The 17,739-nt window shown below is 47.7% G+C and overlaps 2 protein-coding genes and 1 long non-coding RNA gene across 4 annotated transcripts in view; 2 read left to right on the top strand and 1 right to left on the bottom strand.

The window, feature by feature from the left end:
- The first annotated feature begins 271 nt into the window (after positions 1–271).
- On the top strand, positions 272–759 carry LOC116093462. Its single transcript, XR_004119722.1, has 2 exons — positions 272–385; positions 468–759. It is a non-coding gene; the product is annotated as an uncharacterized LOC116093462 (long non-coding RNA).
- On the bottom strand, positions 581–5,566 carry Ankrd34a (ankyrin repeat domain 34A). Of its 2 annotated transcripts, none has more exons than XM_031374896.1 (2): positions 4,327–5,566; positions 581–3,371 (listed from the first exon to the last, which is right to left on the bottom strand). In XM_031374896.1, the coding sequence occupies exon 2, from the start codon at positions 3,250–3,252 to the stop codon at positions 1,765–1,767; it is 1,488 nt and encodes a 495-aa protein (XP_031230756.1). In that variant the 5' UTR covers positions 3,253–3,371; positions 4,327–5,566; the 3' UTR covers positions 581–1,764. The 2 variants fall into 2 exon arrangements, with proteins under 2 accessions (XP_031230756.1, XP_031230754.1); XM_031374894.1 differs by lacking the exon at positions 4,327–5,566 and adding an exon at positions 3,923–4,172.
- An 840-nt stretch (positions 5,567–6,406) lies between these two features.
- Positions 6,407–17,739, top strand: part of Polr3gl (RNA polymerase III subunit G like) — a 17,822-nt gene continuing 6,489 nt past the window's right edge. The window contains exon 1 of the mRNA XM_031374893.1: positions 6,407–6,560. The gene's annotated coding sequence lies outside the window, so the exon portion shown is untranslated. The remainder of the gene's footprint in view (positions 6,561–17,739) is intronic.

The raw sequence follows: 17,739 nt of genomic DNA, 5'->3' as shown, positions 1-17,739 counted from the left end.
GGGAGGCAGAGGCAGGTGGATTTCTGAGTTCGAGGCCAGTCTGGTCTACAGAGTGAGTTCCAGGACATGCTACAAAGAGAAACCCTGTCTCAAAACAAAACAAAACAAAACAAAAAAAGTGATGCTTAGGAAAATTAGATACACTGTCCCTAATCAAATGGCTAAATGGTAAGGGAGATTCAGACATTAAGTATTCTGATCCAAATGTTTTTCTTTTTTCACTCTTCTACATTCAGGGATGGTTTTCTGATTTCACCTATTCACTAAGGAAGTCAGAGAACATAGAATATGTTCATCCCTGTACAAGAAGAGTGAGCTAGAATAAATGCAGAAACCTATCAAACAGAGAAAGTCAGGACATAGATGGAAAGGGTACTTCATCCAGGTAAGGACGTTGTTCCCAGCAGACATCCCTGCACTCATGCTGTAACGCCCTTTTATTGACTGCCACTCCTTTTTCCCCCTAGGTGAAGTCACCACCCCCATCCTCTCTCCTAGGGTGGCTAAGAGACCTGGGACAATGGAGGCTAAGAGACCTGGGACAATGGAGGGGAGAAGAAAATGAATGAGGCACACCTGGTGAAGTGAAATTAAACCCTGTATTTAAAACAACAACAACAACAACAAAACCTGTGTGGTCCAGACATAGGAGTGGCTTCTGCTTATGGAGAAGGGGGGGCACTCTGTAAGAATCTTAAAGCATTAAAGGTCAGGCATGGGGAGGCTAGGGGGAAGGCCTACCAAATGCCTTAAAGCCTTCAGAACACAGGGCCCATTTGCCTTTTTTTCAACAAGCACTACTGGTCAGTTGGTCTCCTGGAAAGAAGGTAGCCGCAGCTTCTAGATTGGCTCCCTGAGTAGCTGTGACTGTAAGCCTCCCCCTCCCATGCCCTCTCTTCACCTCCAGCCCACACCTTCAGCCAGCAGTGACGAAACAGACTTCTGAACACATTTATTTGACATGTCAAGTGGTTAGAGGACTGACTTAGGCTTGCTTCCCATTTCTACCTGTGGGGGATGTTCATAAGCTCAGACACACAGAAGAGCAACTTTGAGCCCATGACCTATCCCTGGGGTAAACAAGACAATCTGTAGTGGTATGTGTGTTGAGGGGGGTAGGGTGGGGCACAGGGAAGGAATAAAAAGCAGGAAATTGAGAAGGGGGGGTATGGAAGGGCAACAACAGAACCGAGATTGGGAGCTGCTTCAGGAACCCCAAGAGTAGTGAAGAAGACATCCTGAAAAGCAGATGGAAGCAGGGTGTGAGCAAGGAGCCAGGCATGGAGAAGCAAGGCCTGTGGAATGGGGTGAGATAGTCATGAAGAGAAAGCAGAGTGTTCAAGGAGGACATGATAGGTCACGTTGCAGGGCATACATGGAAAGCAAGGGATTGCTTCTTTAGGAGGGCAAAGGTACAGGAGACCAGCCATGAGTGGGGGCTCCTTGCTGCTTCTGAACAAATGTGAGTCTGGGACCCTAGCACAAGTGGTCCTCTGTCTGTTGGTGTGCTGTGCCTATGGGTTCCCAAGTAATCCCGTGTACTTGTGAAATGACCAGGGCACGAATGCGTGGGTCTATACGCCCAGTAAACACAGTATTTATCCTTCTCGCTAGTAAGTGTACTATGCTTGTGGACACATGCTTACCCATGTGTGCGTGCACAGTGCCAGGAGCACATGCAAGAGATCCCGTGTCCGAGGTATCAGCTGGTTCTCCCTCTATCAGGGTCCTGACCCTCCCCCTCCTTGGCACCCCTCATTTCTTTCAGCGCCCAGGTTCCCCAGGCCCGCCTAGACTCTGGAAACCCCCTAGCAGGCGAATCTGCTCAGTCTGCATGGAGTGGCGCCTCACCAACTTGCGCTTGGTCCTGGGAGACCCTGGTGCCCCAGAGTGTGGAGGGGCAGGCAGTGAGGGTGCTCGACCTCCGGGTTGGGGGCGAATGTCGGGGATGGGAGGGTGGGGACTGATGTTGAGAGGAGGCAAGAAACCCGGTCGCGTTTGCGAGATGTGGTCCAGGAGCAAGGTCCCGGAGCCCCTTCTCTCTAGCAGCCCTGGACTCCGCCTCCGTCCGCTCAGAGGGGATACAGCCCCGGGCAGACTTTCCTGGGACTGGCGTGGAGAGGAAACTGAGCCCGCTGGAGGGAGAGTCAGCGGAGAGGCGCTGTATCGCCGGCGCTCCAGGGATAAGCGGCTGGATTCGGGGGAGTCGGGGCAAAAATGTCCAGGGGTGTCGAGCTCCACTGGCTCCATGCGGCTCAGTTTTTGCCTTAGTCCTGAAGGCAGACCAGACTCCTGAGCCTCGGGCGCAGTGTTTCGGCGCGAGAGAGGACCCCCACCCGTCACTTTCTCCGCCCATGGGGGCGGGTCCTCCGGGCCTTCGGTGCTGTGACGCCGAGAAAGACGCGGTCTACCAGTCAGGGTCAAGCCGTTGAATTCAGCAGCTAGGCGCTCCAAGCCAGGCCTCCCTTCCGCAGGAGGGACCAGTTGAGGAGGAGCCACAAGGCCCCAGGGCTCGGAATTGAGCCTTTTGAGTGGTTTTGGAGGATGTCGAGGTGGCTTGGGAAGAGGCTCGGAAGGGGAAGGGTCATCAGGGGGCTTAGGAAAAGGAAATTCAAAAATGTCTCTTTTCTCCTCTTCTTCCTGGGCGCGAGGGGATAACAACCCGCGTCCTCCTCCTGCAGTCTGCAGCTGGACTTCTGAAGGCGACGTGCAGACCCCTGGACTAGGAGGGGCGGGTGCAGGGTCATCTACCCCCGGGGACGGTGGGGAATTAAGATACTGCCTGGTCTTCTTGGTGCCCGAGGGCGAGGTATCCGTGGTTATGATGATGACCTCCGTGCCCTTGGCCTTGCAGGCGTCCAGCAGTGTGGCAAGGGTCTCGCGGTCCCCTCGGTCCAGGGCGTGGACAAGCGCCGAGGCGCCAGCGTGATCTCGGACTGAGGGGTCTGCGCCGTGGGCAAGGAGCAGAGAGGCCACTGCGGCTCCCCCACCCCCGGCGCAAGCATGCATGAGCGCGGTGCGTCCTAAACGGTCTGCGATGTTGGGATCCGCGCCTTGCTCCAAGAGATAACGTACCATGCGCGCCTTGTTCTGAGGGTCGTCGTAACGGGCCCTACAGGCCGCCATTAGCGCCGTCTCCCCCTGGGCATCACCCTCATTCACGTAGGCTCCTCCCTCCAGAAGCAAACGGGCCAAGCGTAGCTTACCCTGTCCCACAGCCCGAAGAAGAGCGTGGCCCTCGGTGTGCAGCATAGCTGCGGCTCGGGCTAAAGCACCGATGGAGCCGGGACTGGGACCTGCCGAAGATATCTAAGATATCTATGGAGGTGGTGGTTAGGAGAGGCCTGAGGTCTCGGTAGTGAAGCCTATCCCTGTGAAAAAGAGAGAGAGCTCATTGACAGGCTCAGCAGGGAAACTGAGGCACTGATGAACGCACATGAAGTATGACTAGGGGTGGGGGAGGATTACAACGCACAGTCTTTCCTTTTGACTCCTGCCTTTGAACCGTCCCATCCCCCCCCCAAAGCATGCCAGAGGAGGTGGGAAGGGTGCACTACCCGCACTGAAGGATGAGAGCACATGCACGCGCACAGATATTCCCACCCCCCATTCGCACCCCACGGCTTATCAGACCTTTCCAACATCCCCCTTTTCTTATCCACACTTGGAATCCCCCTCTCTAGGATACTGAACGCCACCCACCCACACACATGCACCCGTACAGTCATACACATATTTCTATTCCTAATCTCTTTTAGATTGCCACATCCCCAAAAATTGAGTGGGGGGAAGCGGGGGGAGGAAGTAGATTGCAATTGGGACCTAAAGGGGTGGAGGAAGAATTAGGGTTTCTTTTGCCTTTGCTATGTTCCCCGTTGCTCCTTGTTCTTCCCCCTCCCAGGCTGTACCCCCAAATAGATACCTGAATGTCCGCATAATTTCTGCCTGGTCAAGATTGAGGCCCGGGCCATGGGGGCCTCTGGGGTGGAGGAGCCGGGTACCTGGGGACCCACATGGCGTGGGGGGGGGGGTACCCGGATTCCCTTGGTGTCAGTATCTGCGCCCCAGCGCTGGATCCTGGTCCCTCCTCCCGGTGCGCCCCGGGCACAGCGCCGGCTCCGGAGGAGAGAAGAGGGGGGGTGGGGGCGGAGCTCTTCTGTGCTATTTATAGCCCAGTCTCTGCGGGTGGGGGCGTCCGGCACCAAGCCGCTCCCCACCCCCATGCGCACACATATAAACCTATAAATCCTTAAGGGGAAGAAAAAGCACCTAGCCCCTCCAATCTTGACTTCCCTTTCTTAACCCACCTCCCCAGCCCAAACAAACCTAAGCGCTCCTTAGGGGACTCTCCCACGACCCATTCAGGAACCATCCAGATTCTTCGTCGATCTTCAACAGATCTCCATGAGCTTCGGTATGCCAGACCTGACTGCCACACACGGCATATGGCACACTGTGCAGAAGGGTGTAGGGAGGCGGTTGGGATCTGCAGCAGCGTCCACACAGAGCAGAGAGGCAGGAGATGTGGCTCCCTTCCCGTAGTTTAAATATCAGGGAAAGTATAGACTGGAATCAGACAGCAGTCTACCCCTGCTGCACCCCTCTCAAACATCACACACCATAGAGACACTTGGATCTCATTTCCCTTGGGCCCCATTAGGAATGTGAGGAAGGTGGTTTTCCCAGGGAATTTTTAGGGCAAGGGGCATTCTCAAATTCCCTCTTTACAATATTTTAAGGGGTGTGCATAGGAAGTAGAAAAAGGCAGAGTGATGACCGAACCCTGTTGCACGGATGCGTTCATTACATCTCTTTACTCCCTTAGACTTATTTTTCCCTCTCCCTTGAAGGTCCCTGCCTGAATCACTCCTTGTCTCTTCCTATCTGTTGCTCACTGCCTCTGCCTCTCCCTGCCACCTGCCCTGTCTCCATGGTTACCAAGGCTTCCATCTGCATAGTTTAGGGATGAGTTTGTGTCCAGCTGGATGGTACCAAGGGAAGTGAAGGCATCAGATGGGTATTAAGGGTTTTGAAAGCACACTGAGGATCATGAAGGACTCAAATGGTGGACGTCATCATGCACAGATACAAAAAATAACGTTACCGGGAAAGGAGGAAAAATAGTTGTAGGGAAATCACCCACTTTTACTAGCTATCGATGTGTGCTGAGTGCTTTGCATACATACATCATCTCCAACCCTCACAACTCTATGAGGTGGGAACTATCGTCTTCTTACAACAGATAATGAGGTTAAGCAAGTTCCCCAAAAGCTCCACAGCTATGTTTTTATACTATTCCAAAAACCGAGTATGTGTCATTCACACGCAACTTCCCAGTCTAAAGGCCATTTTCTCGGACCTCTGGCATATTAACTAACTCCTAGTTTTACCTCCATCCTGAAGTATTTCCCTTTATTTCTATTCTGTGAAAGAATGCCTCTTTCTACTCCACCCCCTTCCCTTGATCCCTTGATGGGCCTTGAAAGGCAGTGGAAAGTGAAGAAAGAAAGAAAGAAAGAAAGAAAGAAAGAAAGAAAGAAAGAAAGAGAGAGAGAGAGAGAGAGAGAGAGAGAAAGAAAAAAATCCACTGGGTTCCTGCCTTCTCTCCCCAATGACTTCTCTGATCCCAAGCGCCCCTCCCTCCCTCCCTTCTCAGACACAGCAACAATCCACAGTGATGATGCATTTGGGGCTTGAGCTTGGTAGCAGAGTCAAGAATATCAAGAGTTCAAGGCTAGCCTAGATTGGGTAGCCAGACCTTGCCTTTAGAAAAACATTTTTTTTTCCTGAGACAGGGTTTCTCTGTGTAAGAAAAACATCTTTTAAAGATTACTTAATGGTAGTGCTGGAGACTGAAGAAGATTAATAAAGAGGTGTGTGTGAGTGAGTGTGTGTGTGTGTGTGTGTGTGTGATGTCCTAAGCCAGAAGAGGGCGCTGGAGTCAGGCGGTTGGGAGGTGTGTGTGTGTATGTGATGTCCTAAGCCAGAAGAGGTGTGTGTTTATGTGTGGGAGCTGGAGTCAGGCAGTTGGGAGGAGTGTGTGTGTGTGTGTGTGTGTGTGTGTGTGTGTGTGTGTGTGTGTGAGTGAGTGATGTCCTTAGCCACAAGAGGGCGCTGGAGTCAGGCAGTTGGGAGCCTCCTGGAGGGTTCTGGGAACTCCAGCAGGCAAAGCTGTTAACAGCTGAGCAGTCTGGTGTCTCTAACCCAGGGCTACGTTTCCCAGCAGCAGTTCTCCTCTTCTGGCTCTGCCACGTGTCTGGATGAGTTCTGAGTATCGAATCATCTTAGCCGACTCCTGCCATCCAGAGTCTGTTCTGTCTGGGCTGAAGAGGTGAATTCTGCACCCCCAAGTCTCAAGCGCGCCCCACTTCCCAAGCCTCAGTTCCGGTTAGGCTTGCTCCCTCCCCCTCCTCGCCTCTCCCGCCTCCGCTCTCGTCGATTGGCCAGGAAAACCCACCAATGGAGAAGTCGGGGAGGCGGGCCTAGAACGCCGGCTGGAAGAAGAAAAGCAAATTTCAAGTTGGCGGCTGCCCGGGCCCCGAGTGGGGGAGGGACGGCAGGTAAGGCTTCGACCTGGTGGCTCTGACCGGGTTTGGTTCGGAACTTCTCGAATTAATCCCTCGGCGCCGACGGCAACGTAGATAACGCTTTCTGTAAGCGGGTTGGATCAGCCCTCTTCTGAATCCCTCCCCTTTCTCCCCAGGCTCTCACTGCTGTCTTGACTGTACACCAGAGACAGGACTTGATGTCATGCCTGGGGACAGATATCAAAGCAGGAGAGAAAGGCTCATTCTTGTAGCTCAGACTCTTCTGTGGTATTAGCTTCTCCCGCATCTATTAACATAACATTAGCTCCCTGTCAAGAGCCTGACAGATTCTTATTACCTATCGAGTCAACTGAACCCTACCCTCTACCCACCACTTTCCTAGACCGCCTTGAAGAATTTATTGATCCCCAACCTGACAATGTCTGATTATCACTATTGGAATCTCTTTAATTTTTAAAATCACATTATTTGTTTGTGTGTGTGTGTGGGGGGGTGACGTGCGCACCATGACTTGTGCAAGGAGGTCAAAGGACAACGAGCTAGTCAGCCTGTTTCCTAGCCACTTGGCAACAAGAGTATTTACCATCTCATAAGGCTCACTTTCTCCCTCCATCCGTCCCATCCATTTTATTGGCAGACTCTTGCTATGTAACCCATACCGGCCTCCAATTTGCATTCCTCTTGCTACAATCTCCCTAGTGTTAGCATTACGCGTTCTCTTTTGATGTTTCTATTCTACGAACAGAAGGTTTGATGGGACAGATTGTGGTACTTAATACATTGTGTTCAATAAGCGTTAATCGAATGGAATTGATTTGTGGAACCAGTGCTCTTGTCAAGGAGGACAAATTTAAATTCCTAATATAATTAAGGGAACAATAAAAGACAATGTAGTATATAATTAAGGGCCTTTAAATTGGTGGTTTATTGCACTAATGTTTTATAATTATTCTCAGACCAAAGAAGGAAAACAACAAAAAGAACCAGAAGGGAGTCTTTATAACTCACAGAAACACATGTTCAAACGACAGATATTTACTGAGCACCTACTACATACCAGACACAATGCTAGACAGTGGGGATCACAGTGAGGCCTCTGATAACATCTATTCAATGAATTGTTATTTAGTATGTGGGAAAATAATTTCAAGACATGTTCTTTCTATGCAAGGCAAACAGGCTGGCTTCTAACTCATGATGATCCTGCCTCAGTCTTCCTGGGATAACAAGCTTGTACTACTACACCCCAAATAAACTTTTTTCTTTCTTTCTTTCTTTCTTTTTTTTTTTTTCTTTGTTTGTTTTTTTGTTTGTTTGGTTGGTTTTTTGTTTGTTTTTTTGAGACAGGGTTTCCTGGTGTAGTCCTGGTTGTCCTGGAACTCACTCTGTAGACCAGGCTGGCCTCGAACTCAGAAATCCACCTGCCTCTGCCTCCCAAGTGCTGGGATCAAAGGTGTGTGCCACCACCGCCCCCAGCTGTGTTTGTGTGTTTTATCATCTATTATTAGACCACTTATGTCATTTCAGAATTTGTTGTTTAAAACAAGGTTTTACTGTGTAGCCCAGGCTGACTTAGAACTCCATAGATACCTCAGACTGACCTCTTTCTGCCTTAGCCTCTTTGAGGGCTAGAGCTGTAGGTGTGAGTCACCTCGGCTAGTTTGTTTCAGATCTTTTGCAGCCATAAATAGCTCTTTAACAAACATTGTGAGACTTTTATTGCAAAATATGTGACTATTTAGGACAGATTTTAACAGTAGGATTTCTAGATTAAGAATAAAAACACTGCCGGGCAGTGGTGGTGCACGCCTTTAATCCCAGCCCTTGGGAGGCACAGGCAGGGGCAATCGGATTTCTGAGTTCAAGGCCAGCCTGGTCTACAGAGTGAGTTTCAGGGCAGCCAGGGCTATACAGAGAAACCCTGTCTTGAAAAACCAAAATAAATAAACATATAAATAAAAATAAAAACACTAAAAAACCATCAAGAGATTGTTTAGTCTTCCCTGGAGGTGCGCTTCCCTTTAAATTGGCTTCCTTTTGTTAGGGTAAAACAATAGGACCCAACCCTTGGTGGAATCCCTGTCAGTCTTTGAAGTAGAGGCAGGAACCTGGGGGCAGGAACTGAAGCAGAGGCCTTGGGGGAGAGCTGCTGACTGACTTCTCTCTAGAGCTTTCTCAGCTTCTTTTCCAGACAGAGGACAGAGCTCAGTGGTGGCCCTCTCACGCCAATCATCAATCAAGAAACTGCCCCACAGACTTGCCCACAGGCCCATCTGATGAAGTCAACTTCCCAATTAACTCCTTCTTCCCAGATGGTCCTTGCTTGCGTCAATTTGACAGAAAGCTACCCAGCACAGCCAATGTCCATCTGAAGGAAATCTCACCACAGCCTGATTGTTACTATTATTATTTAACCTTTTGTTAGTTCCTTGTTAGGTAGAAAAATGGTTTTATCAGGCCAGGGAAATTGCTCAATCCATAAAACCTGAGTTCCTTTCCATGGAACCTGTGTCAAAGCAATGCAGGTGTCGGCCTGTGCTGTAAAGCCAGCACTCCTAAGGTGAGATGCGAGGTGGAGACTTGGGGAGGGAACACTTCCAGCTGTGGCCAACGAGAAAGAGCTCACCCGTGAAACAAGCCAGGAGGTGAAGACCAACACCCAAAGTTGTCCTCTGTCCTCCATAAACGGCAAACACACGCACATGAATTTTTTTTCTTTTGGTTTTTCGAGACAGGGTTTCTCTGTGTAGCCCTGACTGTCCTGGAACTCACTCATTCTGTAGACCAGGCTGGCCTTGAACTCAGAAATCCACCTGCCTCTGCCTCCCAAGTGCTGGGATTAAAGGCGTGCGTCACCACCAACTGGCTAGACATCACTTTCAAACTTGGGTGCTTTCTTCTACAAACTAATCTTACCTTCATTGTTTGGGATTAAAGGAGAGCACTAAAGTTGTGGTTGTATTGCAGCCAGAGGGATTAAAGGTGTGTAAGGGCAGAGCCGCACCCTACCTGGAAACAGGTTCAAAAAGCCTATAACATCCAATTATATGTTTTAAAGCAGAGGCTGAAAAGATGGCTCAGTGATTAGGAGGGTGTCCTGTTGTCACTTTTATTTCCCAGCACCCATATGCAGCTCCAGCTACAGGGGAATCTGACTTCAGGCTCCATGGGCACCAGCACTCACATGCACATACCCACAAACACACAACACACATAATTCGTAATTTAAATAAATATACATTTTGAAAGAAAGAGACCAGGTATGGTTTTAACTCTAGCACTTGGGAGGCAGATCTCTGAGTTTGAGGCCAGCCTGGTATACATGGTGAGTTCTAGGACAGCCAGCACTATATAGAGAGAGTGTCTCAAATATATATATATATGTATGTATATTTAAAGATTTATTTGGGCTGGTGAGATGGCTCAGTGGGTAAGAGCACTGACTGTTCTTCCGAAGGTCCTGAGTTCAAATCCCAGCAACCACATGCTGGCTCACAATCATCTGTACAGCTACAGTATACTCATATACATAAAGTAAATAAATAAGTCTTTTTAAAAAAGATTTTTAGGCTGGGCAGTGGTGGCGCATGCCTTTAATTCCAGCACTTGGGAGGCAGAGGCAGGCGGATTTCTGAGTTGGAGGCCAGAATGGTCTACAGAGTGAGTTCCAGGACAGCCAGGGCTATACAGAGAAACCCTGTCTCAAAAAGACCAAAAAAAAAAAAAAAAAAAAAAAAAAAAGAAAGAAAGAAAAGAAAAGAAAAAAAAGAAAAGAAAGATTTTAAAAATTATTTTTATTGGATATTTTATTTAAATTTCAAATGATATCTATCTCCTTTCCCTGTTTGTCCTCCAGGGAAAAAAAAACCCTGTTCCCTCCCCCTCCCTCTGCTCAACAACCTACCCTCTCCTGCTTCCTTGCCCTGGCATTCCCCTACACTGGGGCATAGAACCTTCACAGGATCAAGGGCCTCTCCTCCCACTGATGAGCCACTAGGCCATCCTCTGCTACATATGCAGCTGGAGCCATGAGTCCCACCATGTGTACTCTTTGGTTGGTGGTTTAGTCCCTGGGAGCTCTGAGGGTACTAGTTAGTTCATATTGTTGTTCCTCCTATGGAGCTGCAAACCCTTCAGCTCCTTGGGTCCTTTCTCTAATTCCTTCAATGAGGACCCTGTGCTCAGTCCAATGGATGGCTGTGAGCCTCTACTTCTGTATTAGTCAGGCCTCTTAGGAGACAGCTATATCAGGCTCCTGTCAGCCAGCAATTTTTTTATTTATTTTTATTTTAAAATATTTATTTATTTTATGTTTATGAGTACACTATAGCTGTACAGATAGTTGTGAGCCTTCATGTGGTTGTTAAGAATTGAATTTAGGACCTCTGCTTGTTGTAGTCAGTCCGGCTCACTCACTCCCTGCTCACTCTGGCCCAAAGATTCATTTATTGTTATAAATAAGTGCATTATAGCTATCTTCAGATGCACCAGAAGAGGGCGTCAGATCTCATTACAGATGGTTGTGAGCCACCATGTGGTTGCTAGAATTTGAACTCAGGACCTTCAGAAGAACAGTCAGTGTTTTTACGCGCTGAGCCATCTCTCCAGCCCATAAATAAATATTTTAAAGTGGCCTTATTGACTATTTTTTTTTTCTTTTTTGGTTTTTCGAGACAGGGTTTCTCTGTGTAGCCCTGGCTGTCCTGGAACTCACTCTGTAGACCAGGCTGGCCTCGAACTCAGAAATCCACCTTCCTCTGCCTCTTCTAGTACTTGGGATTAAAGGTGTGCACCACCACTGCCCGGCTTTTATCAACCATTCTTTTGTCAGTTTTCTGCTCCTATTCTTGTCATTTTTTGTTGTTGTCTATCTGTTTTGAGTCAGGGTCTTTCTATATAGCTGTATACAGAACAGGCTGGCTTTGAACTCACAGAGATCTGCCTGCTTTTGCCACAAGTGCTAGGATTAAAGGTGCTGAACACCATGTCCTACCTTAGTTCTTTTTTTTTCCTATTTGTTTTATTTGGGTTTTTTTTGTTTGTTTGGTTTTGGTTTTGGTTTTGGTTTTTGGCAGACCATATCTTACTGTGTCGCCTAGGCTTGTCTAGAGTTTGCAATCCCCCGTCTCAGTTTTTCTGGAGCTGGAATTAAAGGTATGTTCCACATGCCCATCTTCCTTGCTGTTTTTCCCCTCTAGTGCTGGGGGCTGATTCTGGGGCCCTGTACCTCCTGGGGAAGGGCTCTATCGTGGAGCTACATCTCAGCTCTCATTTCTCCTGGGGGAAGGGGATAGTTTTCTTCCATTTAGATCTCCAAGAGTCCTAACCCAGAACTGACTTCTTACCTTATCAGAAATGGAGGATTAGAGTGCCCACGACTGGTCACTCCATCACCTCCTCTAGGGACCTCATCCATACTCTCGTTTGTGAGCCGCTTAGTCTGACAGAATATAAACTCCATGCAGGAGGCACCAGGGGTGCACAGGAGTTTTGTTCTTCTTTAGTTTTGTCCATTTTACTCACAGCTTTATCAACAGCATTCATAGTTGGTGTGGTTGTTTGAATGAGCACGGTCCCCAGAGACTCATATATTTGGGTGCGTTGTCCCCTGTTGGTGGAATTGTTTGGAAAGAATAGGGAGGCGTGGCCTTGTTTCAGAAGGTGTGTCACTGGGGGTGGGCTTTGAGGTTTCGAAAGCCCTCCTTGTTCCTGGTTAGCTAGTGCTCTCTCTGCCTCATGCCTGTGGATGAGATGTGAATTCTTAGCTATGTTCCCGTGCAGTGCCTGCCTGCTGCTGTTCCTGCCATGATGGTCATAGACTCACCCTCTGAAACTCTAAGCCACCAATAAAGTCTCTTCTATGAGTTGCCCTGGTCATGGTGTCTCTGGGGAGGAATTTTAAAGTAACTAAGGCAGCAGGTTTATTATTTAATTTAATTTTATTTTTTAAGTTTTATTTATTATATATGAGTAGCTTCAGACACACCAGAAGAGGGCACCAGACCCCATTACAGATGGTTGTGAGCTACCATGTGGTTGCTGGGATTTGAACTCAGGACCTCTGGAAGAGCAGTCAGTGCTCTTAACCACTGAGCCATCTTTCCAGCCCCAGGCAGTGAGTTTATTATTACTCCCATTTTACAGACAAAGAAGGAAGCAAAGTTTATGTAGCTGGGAAATCACAGAACTGGGACTTTTGGGTTGGCTGGTTGGTTGGCTGGATGGTTGGTGGGTTGGTTGGTTGGTTAGTTGGTTCCTGTGTTTTGGGCCAGGAACCCATGTTGCCCACGATGGCCTGGAACTCACTATGTAGCATCGCCTGACCCTGACCCAGAACAGCCTCCACCTCTCAAGTGATCACAGGCGTGTGCTCCCACTCCTAGCTCTGCCTTCCTTAAGTTCCAGGAGTTTGTTGGTGTTTTGTTTGTTTGTTTGAATGTTGTGTTGAAATATGCCAGTTAGTAGCTTTTACTACAGTGCAAAGATGTGCATAAGAGGGCCAGTCTGTCCTGTGAGCACTGGTGTGTGGGCAAAGCACAGCGACCTGCTCAGCACTGGGGAGGGCTGATGCTAACTGGAGCAGATCTGGGTCCCATTATGGGAGGCTTCAGATGCCCACAAGGATCTCCTCTTAATGTTTTTATGAGTGTATGTTAATTACATAGCAATGGATTCCATTATGACATTTTCATAGATGGACTTCAGTCATCTATGTGCAGTCTGTTTCTTTTTCTTTCTTTTTGTGTTTTGTTTTGTTTTGAGACAAGTTTCTCTGTGTAGCTCTGGTTGTCCTGGAACTAACTCTGTAGACCAGGCTGGCTTCAAACTCACAGAGATCCACTTGCCTCTGCTTCCTGAGTGCTGGGGTAAAAGGCATGCTTCACAGTTGACTCTTTCTCTCTCTCTCTTGTGTGTGTGTGTGTGTGTGTGTGTGTGCACACACACACAGTGGGGTTGGGGAGTGTCATTCTCACACCATGGGCAAGGCAATTACCCTCTCTTACCCTTCCCACTCTCATTCCTGCTGACCTTCTTTCCAATTAGACCTCTTTGTGCTTTTGTGTCTTTTTGGTGTGTGTGACTCCATGATTTTCAATAGGGTTGTTTAATTAGCATATGAAGTCCTTCCTTCCTTCCTCTCTCCCTCCCTCCATCCCTCCCTCCCTTCCTTCCTTTCTTCCTCCCTTCCTTTCTTTTTTGAGATAAGGTCTCACTGTGTAGCCTCACCTGGCTGGTTTGCAGATTCCTGTTAGTCCGCCAGTCTCAGGCTCACCGCCTTCTGAGTGCTGGGATTAAAGGCCTGTCTCAGGAAGGGTTTCTTTACAGGAGCCTGAGGACCTTACCAGCGGTTATACCACTGAAGAAAATATCCATCCCTCTCCCATAACTTCTTATAATCAGGGACGGGTAGGTCCCATGACCCCCTCCTTCTGTGACAGCGTGTTAACAGGCCCATTCTTAGGCTGATCGTGTGCAGTTCATCACAGGTGCTGTGAGTTCAAGGGTTCAGCCCTGTCCTTCCTCCTCCTGTGGAGTGGTGAGAAAGGTGTCCTATGTACAGCTTGACAACCAACAGTCATGTACTCTCTATACCTTGACCACTCTCCAGAGTCACTGCCAGCTGTAGCAAAAGGAAGCCTTGCTGACCCAAGCGGACAGCAGCACCGACCCATAAGTTAAAACCATGTATTTATTTAGAAGGCCTTTTACAGAGTTCCAGCAGTAGCCTCCCATCTTGGTCCTTTGATCTCCATAGCCAGGAGCTTTTGAGTCTACAGTACCATGTTTTTATAATCGAAATGGATTCATTACAGATTCTCAAGCTGAGAGGGGAGACCAGTGCCCACCCCTTTAATGCCCACGTTAGATAGAGTTCACCATCTCTCCATCTGCATCTTTAGTGGTCAGTTGTTTGATGTGGGAGTATGTGATGTGGGGGTTAGAGTCGGCTAAGCTCCAAGCTCATGCCTTTTTTCCTGGTTGCTCTGTGTCAGAGCCGCTGGCTTCTCCACAGCTGGAGCTGTGGGAACAAAACCTAAGCCAGCTGCTCTCCTCTTTCCTGGAAGGAGACAAAGACATGGTGACAAGCTGCTGCTCTCCTGAGGCCAGCAAAACATCTCTCTCCTTTTAAAAGATTTATTGCCGGGCGGTGGTGGTGCATGCCTTTAATCCCAGCACTTGGGAGGCAGAGGCAGGTGGATTTCTGAGTTCGAGGCCATCCTGGCCTACAGAGTGAGTTCCAGGACAGCCAGGGCTACACAGAGAAACCCTGTCTCGAAAAACCACACACACACAAAAAAAAGATTTATTTATTTTATTTATATGAGTGCACTGTAGCTGTCTTCAGACACACCAGAAGAGGGCATCACATCTCATTACAGATGGTTGTGAGCTACCATGTGGTAGCCAGAAATTGAACTCAGGACCTTTGGTAGAACAGTCAGTGCTCTTAACCACTGAGCCATCTCTCCAGCCCAACATCATCTCTCTCAATGGCAATTTTTCCCTTCCATTTTTATAATGGTAGTTAGACTCCTAACTCCTCAGATACCATCTTCTTCCTGCTACAGAGTATTAATCTTATGTATGATTTTGTATATGATATATATATATATATAATATACTTATATTCAGTTCAGTTTTTAAACTTTTACTTTATATGAGGGAGAGATACAGAAAATCCTCTAAGTCCCCTGACCTCACCTGTCCCCTTCCCCACTTATTGAGGCAAGGGTCTCTAACCACTGAGCAGTGAATGTCAAGCTAGTTAGCCTCTAAACTCCCAGTGATTCTCCGGTCTCTGTTTCCCATCGATTCCATGGACTAAACACAGGTTGTCAGCTGGTATGCCCAAGGGCCTTTGCTTGCTGAGACATGTCATTGGACCCCTAGTTAAAACTTTAAGTCAATAATTTTATTTATTGGCTGGTCATGTTGGCATATACCTGTAATCTTAGAACTTGGGAGGTAGAGAATCACACACAAGTTTAGAACTTTCTGTGTAAGCCCAGGCTGGCCCTAGACTCCTTGGCTTGGCCTTTCTCTTTCCTTTTTTTTTTAGATTTATTATTTATTTTATGTATATGAGGTCCGATCTCATTATGAGGAGGTCAGATCTCATTACGGGTGGTTGTGAGTCACCATGTGGTTGCTGGGACTTGAACTCAGGACCTTTGGAAGAGCAGTCAGTGCTCTTACCCACTGGGCCATCTCACCAGCCCCAGGCTGCTCTCTTTCTTCAGACCTGCAAGTGCTGGGATTACAGGCTCAAGTCACAATGCCTACCTAATAATTTTCTCTTATTATAACAAAAAGTATTCATATATTGTATTAGTCAGGGTTCTTTAGAGTCACAGAAGTTATGATAGTCTCGATGTAGTAAGGAATTTATTGCAGACTTACAGTCTGTGGTCCAGCTCCCAACAATCCACTCCCAACAATGGTCGGCAGCAGCTATGAATGGAAGTCCGAGGATCCAGCAGTTGCTCAGTCCCACAAGGCAAGCAATTGAAAAAAGAGCGAGCTTTTTTCTTCTTCCTTATATAGGTCTCCAGCAAAAGATGTGGCCCAGGTTAAAGGTGTTACCACACCCTTAACCCCAGGTGACCCTGATTGAATTCGTAGATCTTTCTATCTCAATCCTCTGGGATTCGTAGCCACTACACCTCAAGATCTCCATGCCAAGATTCAGGTCGGAAACTTGTTATCTCTCAGCCTCCAGATTAGGACCAGGTGAGCCCTCCAATTCTGGATTGCAGTTCATTTCAGATACAGTCAAGTTGACAACCAGGAATAGCCACTACATATATTGTAGGAAAAATTAGTACACAAACAAGAAGAAAAGAAACAATCATGAAGGCCCATCACCTGAAAGAAAACCACATTACAGGGCTGGGCATGTAGTTTAGTGATAAAAATAATGAGACAAAATTTTTTAAAAATGGATTTACAGAAAAACTGAGCAGATAATCCCCAGAGTTCCCACATATCCCTGGCACAGAGTTCCCCTTTTATTAATGCTGTATATTTCTGTAATTTATTTGTTACAATTCATGAACCACTAGTGATATATTATTATTATTTTTCAAGGTTCATATTCCACTCAGATTCCTTTTTTTATATAATGGTCTGTTCGTGTGTCATGATCCTATCCAGAATACCACAGCACGTTCGGTCTCGCCTCCTTGAGCTCCTCTGTGCTCCGACAGCTTCTCAGTCTCTTATTTTGAAGAGCCTTGACAGTTTTGAAGAGAACTTGTCAGGCATGCTGTAGGATAGCCCTCTGCCGGAAGCTGTTATTTTTCAGGGACTAATCTGACCTCAGGAGGTTTGGGCGTGATGACCACAGAGGTACAAGCATCATTTTGGATCTGGAACAGGCATGGAGATCTGCACTTGGAAGCTTGAGACGGGAGAAATAAGTGTTCAAGGAGAGCCTGGGCTACATAATGAGACCTTGCCAAGGAAGTTTGAAAGGAAGAGAGAGAGGGGGATGGAGGCACGTGGCCCTGCAGTCGCAGCACCTTCAGAGTAGAGGCAGACAGATTAAGAGATCATGGTCACTATCTGCTGCATAGTTAGTTTTAGGGCTACTGAGCTACTGTAGAACCCGAACCAACAAAACAAAGAGAGGAAACAAATGTGTCCGTGTAGTTTACAATACACATTGTCTAGAGTGAGTTCCAGGACAGCCAGGGCTAGAGAGAAAGCCTACCTCAAAAACAAACAAAACCCACCCGCCCGTATTGTGTGCTTGTAGTCCCTGCTAATGATGTTGATGTTGGTCATTGGCTACTCTGATGTCCTTTACAGGAACCATGCTTCTTCCCTGGTAGCTTTGTTTATTTTTTAGCTTTGGCTATCTACATGGTTTATTTAGAATTCTGCATGACACGTTTGTCTTTTCCTAGTCATTTATGTTATGATGGATTTATGGGCGTTTACTTTGTACTTTGGGATTATAATCTAATATTAATTTATGATATTTTATTGGGAGCTGAAGTGATGGCTCTGAGATTGAGAGCACTCACTGCTCATCTAGAGGATCCAGGTTTGGTCCCAGCACCCACATCAAGCTGCTAACAACCATCTGTAGCTCCAGTCTCAGGAGAAACAGTGCCCTCTTCTGGCCTTCATGAGCACTGCATTCAAATGGGGTGTGTGTGTGTGTGTGTGTGTGTGTGTGTGTGTG

This window comes from Mastomys coucha, unplaced genomic scaffold (genome assembly GCF_008632895.1).
Source record: "Mastomys coucha isolate ucsf_1 unplaced genomic scaffold, UCSF_Mcou_1 pScaffold16, whole genome shotgun sequence".
Classification (NCBI taxonomy): Eukaryota; Metazoa; Chordata; class Mammalia; order Rodentia; family Muridae; genus Mastomys; species Mastomys coucha.
Note: the sequence above shows the minus strand (reverse complement) of the source record. Positions and strands in the feature narration are given on the sequence as shown.

Coding starts and splice junctions, on each gene's coding strand:
- Ankrd34a (XM_031374896.1), bottom strand. CDS start 3,252: ATGCTGCACACCGAGGGCCACGCTCTTCTTCGGGCTGTGGGACAGGGT.